The following is an 18,983-nucleotide window of genomic DNA, read 5'->3' as shown; positions in this document are numbered from 1 at the left end:
TGAGCAGCCTAAAAAGGAGTTTGGCTTTATCACCTGGAGGATATGGTGTGGATGGGGGAAGATGGGAGTCTCTAGGAGGGGATCTGCAGGGATTTCGTCATCTGGGGAGCAGAAACAAGGGGGCAAATCACTGACTGGGAAAGCCTTGGCTGGAGATGGCAAAGGCAGTGGAGTCCCAGGGATTTAAGAGGCTTTCCCATGTCTGCATGTGAAGCTGACTTGGGTGTGAAGAGGGTGATACCAGTGAGAAATCCAGCTGGAAAAAAAGCTCTTCCCTGCTAGGTGGGTGGTTTTAGATAAACACTTTGAAGCCTGTGATTTCTGCTGCTGTCTGAAACTGAAGTGTCTGCAACAGGCAGCAATGAACCTTCTAGACATCATCACTGTCCTCTGAACTGCTCAGGTGCTTTCAGAGGAAAAAAAAGCTGCAAGGATCCGGGGAGACTGGGATATATTGTGCCTTCTCCCCCTGCAATGATGAAGGGGCAGTGCCAGACAAGCTGCTTTCTGTCTGATTGCTGAATAACCCAGTGTGTGTGGGGGTTCTGTGCAGATAATTCCCAGTGCCGTGCGTTACTCATCTCCTCTGCGGTCGGGGCCGCGCTCCAGCTGTCTGGTGTGTAAGAACTGAGGGCTGGGCTGATGCAAACGAGCTGCACCTTGGGGAAGTGTAGGAGTCCCCCCAGCCTGGCCCTGTGGTGCTGATTCCTCTCAGCCAGAGCCAGGAGTTGAGGAGGAATCCCACTGCTTTGTGGCTTTGTACGAAGGGAGTGACTCGAGCGCGGCTCTTTGGGGTTTTCTCGTTGTTTCCTAATCCAGTGAGTAGAAAATGAGAGAAGTGAAAACAAACCCTCTGATTACCCTGTAGCATGCAAAAGTGAGTATATTTCATTGTCCCTGTGTGGGCAATGAAATACACCCACAAAAGTGAGTGTATTTCATTGCCCCTGTGTTACCCAGGCGGGAAACTGAGGCAAAATAAGTGCCCAAAATCTTGTGGATGGGTATGAGCAAGGCTGGAGTGAGCAGCACCAAAGGGAATAGGAGGCCCCTTGCGATGATTTTTCCTGCCTTCCTGACCACAGAAGGGTTAATGCTGAAGTCAGAGGCGTTGTCCCAGTTGGTTTGGGAGGCAGCTGTGGGTTTGGGTGGAAGAAGTGCTCTAAAGGCCCCATCCTGGTGATGTCTCAGCATGGGCAAAGCTGTGCTCTGGTTAGGTTTGACAGGAGCAGGTCTAAAACAAGCCACAGAAGTGGGGTCTGGACAGAGCACTGTTTCTGATGGCAGCAGAGTTTAGGAGGAGGAGAGGATGTGACAGGGGGAACCTTTGAATTTGTGCTAGTCTGGGATTTTCCAGAGTGGCAGTTTTAGTTTTTTCAGTGGCACAGACAGGCATGGAGGTGCAGGGCCTGCCTCTGCCATTAGACAGCCTTCTCCACAGGCTCAGCTTGGATCTGTACCCCAATCTGAGCAACCCCCTGGCTGTTCAGCAGAGAGGGTGCTCAGCATCTTCTGCTTCTCCAGAGCCGCTTCCATTTTAGGACTAGCTGCCTGTTTTCCTGCTCTCCGTGTGTGCTTTTATTACAAACAGCAGTCAGCTCTTCAGGGATCTCTGTATAAGATCATGATTCACCTCATTTGGAAACACTTTTTCAGTTTTTTTCCAACGTTTTCCTTAATCTAAACCAGCACACAGGGCTGTTGCTCCTGCTCTGAGGGCCAAGCTTGGCCCAGCCTGCTGGGGTACATGGACCCTAGCCAAAAGGCAAAAGCAGTTGCCCCTTTTCTCCCCGTATTCCCATCTGAATTCCCTCTCTGAAGCTTGGCAGTTGTGGTCATTTCTCTGTAAAATCCAAAGTTTTGAGGAAAGAGCCAAAAATACCTCAAGGAAAGCCTGGAAGGATGGTGATGGCTCTGTGGCCACAGCAGCGGCTTTGCTTTTTCCTTTCGGAGGAATATGGCAAGAAGGAGTGAAATCCCATTTGTTTGTAGGGCTGGAGGAAATGCCAGCGCAAGTATTTTGGAGGAGAAATTATTGTAGAAACGAAGGGAATGGCTGTGGTATTTCCTGTCAGGGCTGTCGCTGGTTTTGTTTGTGTCGCAGCGGGGTCTGCAGGCGCCAGCGGGGCCGTGGGCTCCTCTGTGAAACACACACACACACAGAGGGAAAACTGCTCAGTGCTCAAAGCCCAGGGGCCAAACACCTTCATTCTGTGCTTCCCTCTACCCCTGTGCTGCCCCAGAGAGTGAACCACAGAATGGTTTGAGCTGGGAAGGGTTTTAAGGGCCAGGCTGTCTGCTGTGGGCAGGGACATGTCACTAGACCACATTGCTCAATCCAGCTTGGCCTTGAACATGTCCAGGGATGGAGCACCCACAGCTTTTCTGGGCAACCTGTGCCAGTGTCTCAGCAACCCAGTGGTAGAAAATTTCTTCCTTATATCCAGCCTCAATCTAGCCTCTTGCTGTTGAAAAGTGTTGCCCTCATCCAGTCACTACAGGACCTGGTGAAAAGTCTCTCTCCATTTTATAAAGCCTCTTCTATATTTTGAAATGTTGCAAGAAGGTCTCCATGGAGCCTTCTCCTCCCCAGGCTGGGCTTTCTCTTCGCACCCTTAACCAAAACCCTTCCTGTCTTTGTGCCTCAGTTTCCCTTGTTGGCTCCATTACCTGCCTGAGCTCTCAGAGTGCTGGTGAAAATATTGTTTAAATGCTCTGCCAGAGCTCAGGTAAAGTATTGTTTAAATGTTCTGCCAGGGTTTAAGGCTGGTGCCTGTGGCTGTCCTTACCCCTCTCCTGCTCTGTATTTAACACAAGCCTTTGGCTGTCTCGGCTTGTTCTCCTACACCCACTGAGGACCTTTTGGCTGAAGGAGAGCAGGGCTGCCCTTGACCTCATGTGACACCTGATGGCAGGGACAGTGAATAATTCAACCTGGGTTGTACAAGGGGAGTCACATTCCTCACAAAATTGCAAAAGTGAGTAGGACCCAGCAGCTTCCACGACCCACACCTCTTCCAGCTCAACATTTGCACGCTGTGTTCAGTTCCTGATGTGGAAGGTGCTGGTCCTGCATTCCCCCTGATTGTTCATTTGAGATGTTGGGTGCAGACTCACACGAGGTTCTGCTCCAGCACTTGGCAGTGCCCCAGGCTCCCTGTGTAATCTTAAACCAGTTGCTGCAAACCAGACTTCCATGGGTGTAAAAAATCACAGCCTGCTCCAGCATTTAGGAAGTGCTTTGCATCCCCTGAGATTTCCTAGTACTTTGGGCACTGCCCACTCTTTTTTTTTTTTCTTTAAAAAAGGAAAAAAGTATTTGTTGCTGATAGCAATGATGAATTCAGCTTGAGCTGTAGGTCAAAAACATGAGCGAGCCAAGAGAAGCCTGAAAAATTAAACTGTAATCAACTTCTCAGACTGATAAATACGAATTTATCCCTCTTCCAAATGCTTGCAAGCTAAAGGTCTTGGTTTCTTGGAGGAAGGCAAGAGGTTATTGTGTTTCATATTAAATAAAAATGTTATCTAATTAAGAAATGAAGTGGGTTTTCATTTCCCTGTTGCAGGCAGTGTGTTTGTAGCTCTGCTCAGAGGCAGAGCAGAGCCGTGTGGGGCAGCTGGCGTCCTTCTGCTGGCGCCGGGCCACGGCACATCAGCCTTGTTGTTGATGTAGAAGAAAAGGATGCAGCAGGGTCGTGGCTCATTTTTTTTCGTTTTCTTCTCTCTCTGGAGCTTTAGACAAGTGTTCTGACATTTTCCAGCCACAAGCTGTTTTTCAAAACTTGTTTGTCTGTGAAAATCTGTGCTGCTCAGCACAACCAAGGCAGCGTGTGCTGCATCCCAGCTCCGTGCAGTGTTTGGGGCTGTGCTGAAAGTGAAACCTGTGTTTTGAAAGGTTTCCTGCAGTGAGGCCAGAGCTGTGTGAGCTCTTCCCCTTCCACGTCCTGCTCTTTGTAAGGAGAAACCTCAAAAGTTCCTTGCCCTGATTTTTTTTTTAATCTCTCTTTTTTTAGAGAAAGGTTTTGTGGTGTTATAGTCAGTGAACCCACACCGGCCAATTTATTGCTAGCATTCAGGAGGAATAAACCAGCCAGGCCTGCTCAGAGAGGCACGTGCAAATAAAAATTGGCATGAAAGAGCCTGTATCTTTTCTTTTCCAGCCCAAATAATCCAAGGCCCCCATCCCACCTGTATTTGCCTGTCTCTCCAGAATGATTTGAACCTTCAGCACTAGGTTGGTTATGATCATCTCTTCTCCTTTGCAATTTCAGGCTGGTTTAGAATTAATCTGGTGTTTTTACAAGTTGGGCCTGGTTCTGGCAGTGAACCTGGAGACTCTCCAAACTTTGTGGATCTGGAGCCCTGGCTCTAGCCAGAGATGTGATGTAAGTGCCTGTTTAGCACAGGCCTGTATCACTGCTGGAGTGCCCCACTGGTGACTGTCCCAGCGCCGGCTCTTCCCAGCCCTTCCGGAAGCACAGAAAATGCCACGAGCAGAGATAACAGGGATGCATTTGGGGTGATCCAGCCTGTTTACCCTGAATCTGTTTAAGCTTTTCAACAGAATTGCCTCCAGCCTGGACTTCCTGAATTTCAGTGGGTGTTTGCAGAACTTGAGGAGCTGTCGGTTGAAAAACAAACCCGAGGGCTCCGCTCCAGCTCCTTTTCCTCATTTTCCTCGTTGGGAACAAAGCTGTTCCACTGCAGCTCTGCTTTCCCTCTGAGAGGATGGAAAGTGTGCCTTCACACACTGGCAGCCCAGGCCCAGAGATAAGTGCTGTGCTCAGGAAGGGCTGTCACCCACCCAGCTGGGAGTTATCCCTGCGAGACGGGACCGAGCCCTCCCCAGGGTTACACCTCGGAGGGAGGTAGCCAGCACTCCTCTCTGCATGGGAAGAGAGCTGTTTGAGGAGGCTGGTGGGCACTGTGGGGAGGAAAATGCTGGTTAAGTGGGCTGACTAGACCTGGTCAGGGGAGTAAAGAGGGGTTTGATCTGTGTTGGAGACCGTCGGAAAGTCCTGGAATGATCTGAGGGATACTAGAGGGATGCTTGGCTCACAGTTGGCCTGAGAAGCTGAAGGAATGAAAAAGCTCCTTGTGGTCTTGATTGCTGCTAAATATGCACAAATAGAGCATGGGAGAAGTAGTTTTTACTGGTTCCTGCACAGCTGTGTGCCCAGTGTGCCTGTGATTCCACTGGCTCTTCCTTGGGCAAATTTTGTGGTTTCTCTTGAGGTGAGCAGTGGGTCAGTTCAGGGGGAGCATTTGCTGCATTTTATATTGGGCCTGATACTCTTTGCATTTTGTAGGTCCTAACAAAATAGCAACCAGCCCTTCAACCAAAGCAATGGGTCAGTTTAGGGGGGGTATTGGCTGGGCATTGTGTATTGGGCCTGACACACTTTGCATTTTGTATGTCCCAACAAAATAGCAACCAGCTCTTCAACCATCCCAGCACTGTTGGCTTTAAAATTTTAGACCGTCTCCACTTCCATTTGAGAATGCTTGCTTTTACTTCTTAATTCTTCATCCCAGATATTCCTGTGTGTTAGTAAACATCCTCTGAGCTTTGGTTTTTTGGGTTTCCAACAGAAAAGTACTGGGGTGCTACCATGGGAAGCACTGAAGGTGGACAGGCATCAGACACTTGCCATATTGGCCTCTGATAATAGTGCCTTGCTCCCAAGAGTTCAGAACAATTTTCAGCTTCATTAATTAATATTATTAAAACTGACAGTTATAGAGGTGAGTGTCCTCTTGCTTACAGAAGAACTTATTTTTTGGCAACCACATTCCTCAGCAATATGGAGTGTCTCCAAAGGCTGTGAATCCACCAGGCAGCTTGGCCTAAACAAACCAGATGCTTTACAGAGTGAGGAGAACTCTCCCTGAGAACTCCTGTCAGCTTTGGGTCTGTGGGTCAGTCCAGGATGCACTTTGGGAGCTCACCATTCTCTGCTTTTTATTTCAGCAGCGAAATGTCAGGATCAAGTTTGAATATGAAGGAGAGAAAAGGTAGGTACCTACTCCAGTCCCCTGTGAACACAGGGAAAAATTACCTTTTCCACCCAGCACTGTCCTGCTAACTTCAGCCAGCTGCAGCTGAGCTCACAGCAGGATTCATTCTCCTAAAATCAGCTGCACTTTTATAAGCAAGAGCCCTGCCTCATCATCCCATTTGCCACAAGAAGCTCCTGGGATTTGCAGGCAGGCAAAATGGTTCCAAGCTGGAAGTCATTAAATGCCTCTTTTACCAGGGACATTGGGTGCACATTTGGATCCTTTTCTCTTGTTAATTCTTGAGCCCTGCTGAACCACAGAGGAGCTGGAACTCTACAGAAATGTGTCCTTTGATTAGCAGTCCATGACACTTACTTAAGATAACCAGATTTTGGGCATGGGTCCCATAAAAATAGGGCTGGGAGTTAAGGCTTGTCCGCCCTTCCCTGCTTGACATTTTCATGGAATCACCTCTGCTTGGTGACTGGGACAGGGCAGGACACAGGCTGATGGTCCAAGGTGCATGTTAAAGCCAAAGAAAATTGAAGTAATGTTATTTTAGGGCTAGACTGTACCTGCTGTGAGTACCTATAGAAGTGCTGTGTGTGATGGTACAGGAGAGTAATAGGATGAGTCCCCACTTCCTATTTAGAGCTTCTTGCTGAAAACAGGTGATAAATCACTGACCATTGCCTGATCTGGGTTTTCTCCACTGGAAGGCTGCTGGACTTCCTTTTTTTCCACCTGTACTCACATTGGAGGGAGGAGCAAAGGGAGCTGCACAAAGATTTTTGGTAGATATTCTTGCAGAGTTGTCAGGTCCCCTCTTGGGCACAGCAGAGGAGCAGCATTTCTGTGAGTGTAAAGGCAAGGAGCAGTCTTCATGCTTTGTGATGGAACACAAGTCCTTTCTTCTGTTGTCAGTCAAACCCCAAATTCCAGTATGCTTCTGCTAAACTGAGTGTTGTATTTGTTTGTGTGTACAGGATTATCCAGTTTCCAAGACCAGTCAGATTCAAGGAGGTGGTGCAGAAGGTCACAGATGCTTTTGGGCAGACGATGGACTTGGTCTGTGTGAACAATGAGGTATTCTTCTCCTTTCTGCTTTTGGGGTGCCTGCTGCCAGCTTCAGAATTGAGCAGTGGTTTGTTCTGAAGGCCCTGATTTTGTGTTTTACTTGGATGTGAAGAAAAATAACCTTATTTATGGTTCCTAGCTAATGAGTGCACGAGAGCTGTTGTCTGAACACAGCTCAGATGGACTCTCAGCCTTCAAGGCAGGATTTTCCTTTGTCAAAGTGATTCCAAATGAGGAACATTGTCTTTCCCCCTCGCTCCATCAGGGATGTGCAGCCTCCCCACCTGGGGGCAGTTGCAGGAGCGTGAAGTGCAGAGCAGGAGGGACAGTGCTGCTCACAGTGTTCTTTTCTCCAGCCCTGATTTGTCTCACCCAAACCCCCAGCACGACAAGCACGTTCTTGTGGCTGGGTCTGCACTGAAATGTGCATCACTGAGCATTCCTCCAGCAGCCCCTGTGGCCACATGAAAGCAGCCAAGAAACCCTCCCTGTGCAAGCCTTACATTTTAAGGCTAGGAGGGCTTTCTCCTCCATCATTCATCACATAAGCCTCTGTGTTTTCCCCACTTTTGAGCCCAGCAGTGTGTGTGGAAGGAGGGTCCTGCTGAGGGCTGTTAGCAGAAGGGGGAAATCCTTGGCATCTCTTTTGGTGTGCTCAGTGTTTTCCTGTGAGGCATCTGCCTCAGGGTGGGTTTGGCTTTGGGAGGGAGGAGAGGGCCAAATGGCAGAGATGGGCTTTTAAACACATATCCTTTTACATCTGCCCTGGCAGCTGGCTTGTTCAAGTATTAATTGCAGATGAGCCTTTGATTCCAGTATGAATGGAGAGAGAGGTCTTGAAGAGACCTTTCTTCTTTTTTTCCCCCCCATTTATTATTTTCTCCCTTCTGTTTCAATAGAGATTTGCTCCACAAAGAAAATTCCTATTCTTTTACAATAGGTACCTCATGATACCAAAGTGTCCACTGGGTTTTGCCTTTGAATGCAGTCAGGTTTCTAATCTTGGGCATTCTTTGACAGCCTCCTGGGAAAAGCCTGCCGTTGAATTCTCCAGGAATGACTCATTTCAATCCAGGTTTCTTCCCACTGGAAGAGGGTTTCTTTCCAACAACAGCAAACAGAAGCTTAAATAATGCATTTTATCCCATGTTAGAGACCTTCTTTCTGGGCATGTGCACATCACATTGCAGGGCTATGAGCAGGCCTTTGGGTACTCCTGATTCCTTAGGGCAGTGCTTTGTTTTCCTACACTTAAAAGTTCCACCTCATGAGAACCCACAGCTTTGGGAAGATGTGTGAGGAGCAGTAACTCAGGGTTGTTGTTCTGGAAACACAATAAACCAGGGAACATCCCACAAATGGAAGTCTTTTTCCTTTGAGGGCATAGCCTACGTGCACATGTGGTGACACCCCAGTGTCTGGCTCCTGGGTCAGGGTTTTGGGTGTCATGACTGCAGGTTTCAGAGGGAACATGACCACAGACTCATTGCAGTTAAATATTTCACCTTGCCTTTATGCTCCAGAGGAACTGGGCAGTAATTCTTTGCTGCCATCAGACCCCTCTCTTGCAGTGGCACTTTGTAGAGCAAATTCAGACTGAGGTTACCAGACTCCTGCAGAATCTCAGTGAGTGGCAATCCCTGTCCTGGGGGAGGAGGTGTCCTGGGGCCAGGCTCAGTGGGATGAGCATGCCAGCTGGGTGGAGCAGGGGCACACATGAATCACATCCTGGTGGGACCATGGAATCAGCAGCCTGGGGCTGCTGCAGATAACAGCAGGGCCTGGCCATGGGTGTCCCCCATGGGGCATGGCTGTGTCAGTTCTAGGCTGGGCTCATCTTTCTGAGGAGTGGGACAGCAAAGCCTGGCCTGGCCAGGGGCAGCACAGACACAGCTTGTGGTGTGGCCTTGGGCAGAAGTTCACTGAACAATGTGCCACCTCTTCTCTTCTGACCTCCAAGGCTGCCCCTCAGCATCATTCTGGGAGCTTAGGGGGAGTTAAAGCCTGGGGAAATGGCAGAGGCACCATTATGGGGGGAGGGAGCAGATAAAAGCATATTTAACAAACATTTGTCGAGAATTGTTGGTGCCAGTTGGTCCTGCATTGGGCAGGAAGATGAACTAATTGACCTCTCAGATTTTTCCCCAACCCTGTTTCCTACAATTCTTTGGTTTTCTGTGGTGTCTTACAGAGTGAGGTCTGACAGTGCTGCTGTAGTTGGTGAAACCTCAGCCTTTGCCCTCACTTTTTCATCCTGCACTGGAGAGACCATCAATTCCCTCACTAAAACATCAGGCTCCAGGGGAGGATATTATTTAAAAGCAAGGAAAAAAAATCCAATAAGCTCTGTTTGTGCAACTTTTATGTAGGTAAACTTTGCTGTTAATCACAGCTACTCAGTCTTTAGATCAAATAAACCCAATTTCTGGAAATCCACCCTGGCAGTTACTTCCATGGTCTGCATGAGTTCTGTTTTGAGTTTCATGCCCAGCAGATACCTGTTCCTGATATCCACATGTGCCACAGTCTGGAAGCCAAATGGAGCAGAATTTTCTTGCCAGATGTGGGTAATAGGTAAAGCCAAGCTAAATACTGGCTTCAGTCCCTTTTACAAGAGGGCAATTTCTCCCTGTTGTTTTTGGCTCCTCTGGAGGAGGCATGCAAACATGTTCATGTTCTGATGTTGGAGGGAGATGCAGTGACCTACAGAACATTCTGTTCAGAGCAGCAGCGGGGGGATTGCTCTGAACACTTGTGAGGAGCTCAGGGAAGGGATGGGTGAACAGTGGGGCTGAGCTGAGAGTTCAGAGTCAAATTCTGCTTGGTGGTGAAACAAGGGAGAGCAGCTCTCCACCATTCTCAGCTCTGTCTGGGGGTGTGTAGAGGAGGAGCCTGGTCTGCCTGAGGCAGAGCCTTTGTGAACCTCAGGAGGGTTGAGCAGTGCCCCAAGGCAATCTGTCCACCTCTGCTGCTTAAGGGAGCAGGCTGAGCACTGCACTTAGGAGACATTCTCAGTACCATCTTTGATATCTGTGGGGAATGCAGGTTGTTCATTTAAATCTGAGTGAAGGATGAGAAGAAATCACAGGATCACAGAATGGGTCAGGCTGGAAGGCACCACAGAGGGTCACGTGGTCCAATCTCCCTTATTAAGCAGGGACAAGAAGAGAGAGAAGCACAGGATTGTGTCCAGATGGTTCTGGAATACCCCAGGGAGGGACACCCCACAGCCTCTATGGACAATCTCTTCAGGGTTTGGTCACTGCACAAAAGTTCTGCCTCATGTCCAGGGGGAGCTTCCTGGGATCATTCCTGCCCATTCCTCCTGTGCCATTGCTGGGCCTGGGCCCTGCTCTGAGCCCTCCCTGCAGACAGGCACAGACAGGGATGGGGACCCCTCTCAGCATCTCCTCTTGAGCCTGAACAGCTCCAGCTCCTTCAGCCTTCCCTCATAAGAGAGATGCTCCAATCCCTTCATCTCCCTGCAGCCTCAGCTGGCCCAGTTGCAGGAGCTCCCTCTCTCTCTGGAGTCCAGAGCTGGGCACTGCACTCCAGATGTGCCTCCCAGGGCTGGGAGAGGGGCAGGATCCCTTCCCTGGCCTGCTGCAAGGGCTCCTCCCAGTGCACCCCAGGATCTCTGGGGTTCTTGGCCACAGGAGCTCACAATCTGAGCTGTACCCCAGGATATCTCTGATGTTCTTGGCCACAGGAGCTCACAGTCTGAGCTGTACCCCAGATATCTCTGGGGTTCTTGGCCACAGGAGCTCACAGTCTGAGCTGTACCCCAGATATCTCTGGGGTTCCTGGCCCCAAGGCCATGAGCTCACAGTCTGAGCTGTATTTGCCTGCAGGCCACCAGCCAAACCCTTGGCAACACCCTGGGATCAAACAGCCTGTCCCATTTGGCTGGCGAGTGTCACCTTGTGTGGCAGCTGCTCTGAGGTGGGTTTGCTGTGGCTGGCTGGTGGCAGGAGCTCTGGTTACCCAGAGGGCTGAGCCACCTTTCAGGAGTTCTGGGAAGCTGTGGCTGCTCGGTGCCTTTGGTCAGTGCAGTTACAGTGTACTTTGGCACAGGCATGAGAATAACATGTGCTGTGCTGGATCCAGTGCCCCAGGCAACCTGCAGAGGCTGAGGCCTGTTTGCTGTGAGATTAGGCAGAATATCCTGGAATGAGGGGCAAGAAGTTGTGCTTTTAATCTTAGCCCAGGGCAGCAGAAGGCCACAGAGCTCCTCTGAAGTGCAGCTGTGTTGGGTGTTGGAGGCTTTGCAGGCTGTCTGCAGGACATGGTACACCACACAGCAAGGTGGGGAGGGTCACATTCCCCGTGGAGGTATGAGGGCCATACTCTGCCATTTCCCAGGAAAACATCAGCACTTTTTGCTGCCTGACAGACACAGCACTGTGTAGTTCTCTGTTCTTACAAAGAGCAGAAGCTGAATTTGTTCTGGGAGTGAAAGAAGTGGTTCTTGGATGGAGAGCAATGCACACCTTTCACATCAAAAGGGAAAAAGCTTTTATTTGTGGGATGTTCCCTGATTTCACCTGATGGTCAGACACTAGGGAGCTGTGTCAGTGTGCAGGAACACAGGCTGCAGCAGTGGGGAAGGGCACAAAGCATCTGCCAGTGTAAATCCTTGGGTGCAACTCACTGGTGTCTTGGAGCACCACTGCATGAGCATCAGCTCAGCAAGAACCTGTGGGGTTGTTTTGGGCCTGGGTAGCAGCAGGTCCTGCTGCAGAATTAAAATTAGACCATCAGCCCAGCAAGAACCTGTGGGGTTGTTTTGGGGCTGGGCAGCAGCAGGTCCTGCTGCAGAATCAGAGCAGCCCCAGAGCAGCAGGCAGCAAGCCCAAGGTTTCATCCCAGCCCTCTCCTTTTCCCACACTGGATTGCTGGTGTGACCTTTAAGCTTTCTCCTTGCAGATGTTGTTTGTTGTGAGTTTTTTCTGCATCTGTTCCTTGGTAAATGAGGTATTGGAAGAAAATATTAGAGCTCAGCAAGCTGGAGGGCAGGGGGGCCCCATTTTCCATCACTTCCTTGGGTTCCTCCCTCATCCCCTGATTCCCAGGCTGCTCCCTGTAGGAATCTGCCCCCTTCTGTTTACCCAAAAGTGTGACATTGCCATCCTCTGGTGTTTGTTTAATCCCTTCCAGCTCCTGATGCCACTGAAATCCCAGGAAGATTTGGACAAAGCCATGGAACAGTTGGAGCTGAGCCCTTCCCTGAAGAGCCTGCGGATCCTTGTGAGCGCTCCAAAGAAAGCGAACGTGAGCCCTTCACCCTCTCTGCTTCTTTGTGTGCAGCCTGAGATGCCTTGTTATTGTGCTGGGGAGTGGAGAGGAGTCTCCTGATGGTGCAGAGCAGAGGGCAGGCTGGTTATGAGAAGGGTCAGCCCTGCTCTGGCTCCGCTGCTCAGAAATGTTCCTGTGATAGCAGCCCAGAGGCGGAGCTCAGCTCCCTCTGTGTCCTGTGAAGGGTTAAACACCAGGCTGACCCTCAAAGCTGAGAGGTATTCTAGTGCTTTATTTCTTTCTAGAGATGCTGCCACCATTCCTTTTCCCTCTCCTCTGTGTTCAGGGTGATGCCCTGGCCCTTGCCATGCTGGGTGGCAGCATGGGGAACGTTCCCTCCTCGTGCTGCAGCCATGCTAAAAGCTGGGAGAGCAAACAGGAGAATCCTTCAGTCTCATGCAGAACTGTCTGGGTTTTTTCCATCTTTATTTACTTATTAGTTTTTTTCCTGAGCTCAGTGGTTTTGCAGTTAAGCCTGTTAGCCTGACCTTGCTTGCACAGAGTGTCTTGCCAAAGCACATGTCGTGCTGCCCCAAGCACAGGCTGTAGAGCAAGGGATTTGTAGATGTTGCAACTCTTGTTTCTTCTTTGTATTTCCTAGAAGTACTGGAGAGATTGAGAGTCTTGAAACTCAGTTATCCCCATTCTTGTGTGGGTACTCACAGCCCTTGGAGCTTCTCCACTCCTTTTGGGAGGCTTGGGAAGTGCAGGGAGCAGAGGGAAACTAAGGAAACCCGGGGGAAACTGAGCCTTGAGTTGGGGTTTCCTAAACCGTGGGTGGAAATGGGGCAATCTGTGGGAGCACAGCAATACTGCAAGTCACAAACCCTGGGTGGAAATGGGGCAATTCGTGAGAGTAGAGCTGAGTCCCAGGGCAAACTGAGCCTTGAGTTGGGGTTTCCTAAACCCTGGATGGAAATGGGGCAGTCTGTGGGAGCACAGCAATACTGCAAGGGAGCAGAGGAGCCAGGTGAATCCCTGCCTGCCCTTGGGAGCAGGTCCTGCAGCATGTGGCCATGCTCGTGTATGTGAGAGTACACAGTTCTGAGGTCATGCATGAAATGATCATAAAATTACAGTTCACTGTAAAGTGTTTTCTTAGGATCTTAGTAAAACCTGGCCACTACCAGGTTACCAGCTGGATATGCTTTCCTTTGCTCTTCCCTTACCTGTTTTTCCTGACCTTCCCCTCTCTGTTCCTCTGCCCTGGTGCAGAGAAACCTCTGCAGTGCCTCAGCTGCCACTGGAGTCTAGGGAGCAAGCAGGAGAGGTGCTGATTTTGGGATTGCAATGTTTTTCAGTCCAGTGATCAGTCTCTGTACCTATCTGGAGATAATGGAGTACAGGTATTTTATGTCAAATATCTGTATTTGCCATTATCTGAGAGCCTAATCTTACTAGACTGTTTTATTAGCAGATGTGAATTGTTTGTGAATGGTTTTTGGATCACTCTGGATTACGTGCATGTCTTCTTTCTTTCCCTTTTTTTTTTTTTCATAGTTCTTGGGTAATAGGGTCACAGGGAGCCAAATACAGGGTTTCACATGGTGTGTCCACAGGGCTCTGGCCAATTCTGATCATTCCCTTTGTCTGATCACCAGCTCCTGCAGCCCAACAACAGCAAGCAGCATGAGATGAGGATCTCCAGATCCATGGGAGATATCATGGGATCCCTGTACAAAGACTCGGAGAGGACACGCAAATATTCCACAGGTCAGTGAGACACAAAGAGCACTCCCTGGGGAGCTCTGTGCTGCTTCAGCCTGGCCACCACCCTCTCCCTCTTTCTTTGTCACAACCCCAGCCTGGATGGCCACCCTGATGTCCCCCAGAGTGACCCAGTGCTGTCCTCAGACTGAGGAAGAGAGGCTCTGCAGGCTGTGCTGAGCAGAGTCACTCTGAGCACACAAGTGGAGAGAATGGGGGACCTGGGCTGTCATTTGGGGGTGGGAAATGCAGTGATAAAAATTTACAGTCAGTTTGATTCCACTGAGGTTTATCTCTTGATGAGGTTTATCTGTTGTTCTCTGAGTTTCTGTCCCCTTCCTCAGGCTCCTTAGCTCCTGGGCTGGACCAGCTCCACCACATAAAGACCAAATAATTTCTGTGTGCCACCAATCTGTTCTTGTGGGTGCAATGACATCTGTGGGAGCTGTTTCTGGGGTTTCTCAGGGACATGTGTGGAGTGGTGACATTCCAGAGGAAGGGGAGCATCCCTTTCCTTCAGAGGTGCTGGAAGCAGGTACCTGCAACCCCTGAAACCAGGCTGGCAAACACCTGATCTGCTCTTGCATCCCTACAGGGACTGGAGTTTGTTTGTAGCCTTGTGTGGTTTTCTATTTGGTTTTCTGGGCTTGAGTTTATGCTTCTTTGCTTTCTAAAATCCTCTGAGCTTTTTGAAATCCTGCTGGTCAGCTGTCTGTAGGAGCTTTTGTGTGAAGAACCTTGGAGGATTTTGTAGAGAGCAGGGCACCCTGTGCAGAGCTGGTAAAGCAGTATGTAGGACTGGATAGCAGGAGCAGAATTATTCATATTCCAGCCTGCAGGCAGGATAAATGACTTTTTCCCACAGTGAATGTTCTCTGCTGTGTCTCTGGGTGCAGGTTATAGGGGAATTTCTACAGATCTTTATCATTTTCATGCAAGTACTTGCCAGCTGTAGAAGTGACAGCCTTGAATAAAGTGGGGCCCTCCTTCAGAAATACACATGGAGAAATACTTCATCCTCTAAAGATCCTCTGTACTTATATGGCAGTAAACACTTCCAAACTCTTCTCTGTGCAAGAAATGAGTGTTTTTCTCCAAGGACTGCCCCCTTCTCTGTTTCATAGCCTGTGCTGATAACAAATCCTGTGATTTGCTGCACCTCAGACAAGATGTATAGAAAATGTTCCTCTAGGGTAGGTCCAGCATAGCCCTTGTGCAGCCATGCCCAGCTCTCAGTGATGCCAGGGCTGGGTGGCACATGTGCAAGGGTTCTCCTTGAGCTTGGTGTTTGGATATACCAGGCTTGTCTTTTTCTATTGATTTGGGGGTTTTTCTTAGCTCACGTGTTTTTTGAGAGTTTGGCAGAGTCACTGGATGAAATGCACACATAAAGCACAGAGTCTCAGCAGAAAATGCTTGAGCAAAACCTTTCTGCTGCCTTTTTTTTATTTTTTGGTGCATGTTAGGCTGTTAATGAGCAAAGAGCTGTGGCACTGGGAGCTGTCACTGACACATGTGTGAGCTGAGCATGATGGGCAGGGTTGATTCCATGTGTAGCTGTGCTAGTGGAAAGATGAATTCTTGCAAAGTTAAGCCTTTCCTACCAACTTTTATTTCCATGCTTTGGCCTGTCCTTCCTGTTTTGGGGCTGCTGGTTCCTGACCAACTCTGCACCACTGACTGTGAGGTGTCACTGTCTCAAGTGCCCTGAGCCAAGGCAAGGCAGACAAAGGGTGAGATTGCAGCTCTGCAAGGGTGAGAGCCTGAGGTACAAATGGATTTTGAGGGAATGCTTGAAGAGCAGAGTGGAGGGATGGACACAATGTGCTGCTTTATTCAGGGTAGCAGCTGTGGCATGCAGAGTGTGCTAATACTGGGATTTTCAGGAGCCGATGTGCCAAACTCTGAGTCCTTGGTACTTTTATATGGTCAGGTGGCAAAAGTAACCAGCCCAAGCATCAGCCATACCTGTTTCTTTTTCCATGTAAGCCATCAGTGTTGCCAGGAGGTTTCAGCAAGCCCTCAGCATGACAACAGAAGGTTGTTGTCTCTCTTTATCTTTCTAACTCCTCTCTTTTGGTTATCTGGGGTCTGTAGGAAGCTGCTGCAGCTCTGCTTGGGGGGTGTTCACAGTCCAGCAGATGCATTTTTGACCTCCTAAGTCTGAGCTGGGCAATCCAGCAGCTGGGCAGAAACTCCAGCAAGCTGAAAGGGAGAGCAGCATCTCAAATGGAGCATAAAACCCAGCATCAGGGAACAGACAGACAGACATGATGCTGTGTTTTGTTTTCCTGCAGTGGGGATTTCACTGAACTTGGTGCATAGTCAAAAGGCATCCTAAGAGGCTGGGAATTCTGCAGGAGAAACTTCTTCCCTTGCAGTCACAAGGCATTTCACAGTGTTTTCCTTCTGCTGTCATCAAAGTGGTTGCTATCAAAAGAGGATCTTAATTCAGTTCAGCTTTTCTCTTAAAACCCCATTTAAAAGGAGATTTAAAGTGACTTTATACTAAAAGGTAGTTCAGGGTCATGTTCTCTGTGTTTCTGAGATGTCTCATGTTTTTCTGCTGACTCTGCCATGTAAACAGCAGTGGAAAGTAATAAAGCTGTATGTAATTGGCACAAGCACATTGGAAGGGAGGTAAATGTTCTGGGGAAGATTTAGCTATTTTTGCTTCTGCTGGGCAGAAAATGTCTTCATGCCATGTCCCTGAAAAACCTTATGCAAAGTCAATATTTTCTTTCTTTCTTTTTTTTTTTCCCATAAACTTTTTCAGTGGAAATCCCCTTCCAGTTTTTTGGTGGCCAGCAAAAGTCCAAGGAAACTTGGACTGGAAAAAGAAAACTTTTGGGGTTCTGGATTTTCAGATAACTGAGGATTGTTTTTATTTGCTTTGAAGAAATACATGTTTCAGAACATTATCCAAAAATTATTTAACAGCCCTATTCCAGCATCACCATCTCAATAGAAACTTTTACTAGAAGCTTTATTTTACTGTTTTTTTTCATGGAAAACCAGGCTGCTGAGCCATGGTTTCATGTGCCTGCCAGCTCTCTCCAGACCAGGAGCATTGCAGGAGTTAGGATGGATGAAACCTGCTCTGTTTTGAGAAGAGGAAGAAAATTTATCTATGTGCATCATGCCAGCTGCTTTAGAGCTAGAAAATAGGTTCTGTCTTGCTTATTAGTTTAAAAGTACCCTAAATTTGCTTCAAATCAAAATGTAGAAATCCATGCTCAGAAGGATCAGCAAGGAGAGGAGAGAGGCTTGCAGGGAAAAAAAGAAAGGAAGATTTAATCCATCTGCTCACAACTCCCCTTGACAGGACCAGAGAGAAGAATTTCCAGCAGGTTTCTCTCTTTCTCCTGTCCTGAGCGGGGTGTTTCTGCCAGGGCTCAGAGGAGCAGCACATCCTGACGTGCTGTCCCTTGTTTGGGAACGTCATCCCAGGGCTGGGCTCCCTGTGGCTGCAGCTGTGAGTGGTGGCAGCTGCCAGCAAACTCTCCCCAGCTCTGGCTCTTCCAGGGCTTCTCTTCCCTGCTTGCTGCTGGTCAGTAGTGGGTGAAGTTTTGGGAAGAGCAGGGGAGGTTGGAGCCAGGGAATGCAGGGGTGGAGGGAAGCCAAGGCTGGCACAGGGGAGCTGGCTGTACGTGCAGCACCACGAGCTCTGCACATACTGCAGGAAAGGCTCTTCTTAAAGAAAAACAGCAGAAGGGAACATGAAAGGCCCCAGTGGGTGCCAGCAGTGACTGTGAGTCTCCGTGCTGTCCTGGTTCTGTGTCCTCAGGACACTCTGTGCTCTCCTCTCAAATCTATGGCTTTACATTTGTGTGTGTAAGTGGAGCAGGAATCCCTCCCCAGAGCACCTTGCTGCAGAGAGAATCTGAGGTCAGATGCTCAGCCAGGACCAGCTCTGAGTTCAGGAATCCCAAACAGAGCTGCTGAGATCTGACCAGCACTCTGCCTGTACAGAAGTGCCTCACAGCCTGCTCCATCCCTATTGTATTTGTGTTCCCCCAGACGAAGGCAGGAATGATGAATCTGACTCCATGTTCTCAGAAGGCTAATTTATTATTTAATAATACTATATTATATCAAAGAATACTATACTATACTAAACAATAGAGAAAGGATACTTACAGAATGCTAAAAAGATAAAAATGAAAACTCCTGACTCTTACTAGAGTCCTGACACAGCTTGGCCCTGATTGGCCAAAGAGTGAAAACAACTCACAGCAGAATCCAATGGAACAATCACTTGTGGGTAAACAATCTCCAAACACATTCCACATGTGAGCACAACACACGAGAAGTAAATGAGATGAGAATTGTTTTCCTTTTCTCTGAGGCTTCTCAGCTTCCCAGGAGGAAAATCCTGGGTGAAGGGATTTTTTCAGAGAATGTGAATGCCACACATCCCCACCAGAGCTGACATGTTGTCCCATAGACCCCAGGACAGTCCCTTGGGGACCTCCTCTCCCTGCCTGGTGCTGCTGCTGTTTTCTGAGTATTAGGTCAAGTGTGAAGAGCATCTGTGGTGTGTCAAACAGGCACATCTAGACTTTTCTGTATTTTTCTTCCTCAGGATGGATTAATCTGCGTTATCCAATATATCCAGTGTGTTTTCCCCACTATGAATTAAGCCTGCGTGAAGTACCAATGTTGCTCTGTTTCTCTGACCCTCATCCAGCAGCACTGGGATTGCCTGAGGTTTTGTTACCAGGATAGGGCTGGAATGGGGAATCAACCCTGAGCTCCAGAGCTCCGCTCCCAGCACCTCCCCGTGTTTCCCCCAGGTGGAAGAATATGCATGGATGCAAAGCAGCAGCAACCAGTGCTCCTGAAGGTGTGAAGCTGCAAAAATTACTTTGGGCAGTACTTCTGCCCAAACAGCCTGGCTG

At 48.9% G+C, this 18,983-nt stretch overlaps 1 protein-coding gene across 3 annotated transcripts in view; it reads left to right on the top strand.

The window, feature by feature from the left end:
• Window positions 1-18,983, top strand: part of LOC102068579 (mitogen-activated protein kinase kinase kinase 3) — an 82,927-nt gene that overhangs the window by 42,621 nt on the left and 21,323 nt on the right. Inside the window, exons 4-7 of one of the 3 annotated variants that reach the window (XM_074545916.1) lie at window positions 5,978-6,018; window positions 6,990-7,089; window positions 12,238-12,351; window positions 13,977-14,088. In XM_074545916.1, coding sequence (XP_074402017.1) covers window positions 5,978-6,018; window positions 6,990-7,089; window positions 12,238-12,351; window positions 13,977-14,088 — 367 coding nt within the window. Of the gene's footprint in view, window positions 1-5,974; window positions 6,019-6,989; window positions 7,090-12,237; window positions 12,352-13,976; window positions 14,089-18,983 lie in introns of all 3 variants that reach the window. The other 2 variants (XM_074545963.1, XM_074545867.1) reach the window with 2 other exon arrangements.

Source organism: Zonotrichia albicollis, chromosome 1 (genome assembly GCF_047830755.1).
Source record: "Zonotrichia albicollis isolate bZonAlb1 chromosome 1, bZonAlb1.hap1, whole genome shotgun sequence".
In the NCBI taxonomy this organism is placed as follows: Eukaryota; Metazoa; Chordata; class Aves; order Passeriformes; family Passerellidae; genus Zonotrichia; species Zonotrichia albicollis.
Note: the sequence above shows the minus strand (reverse complement) of the source record. Positions and strands in the feature narration are given on the sequence as shown.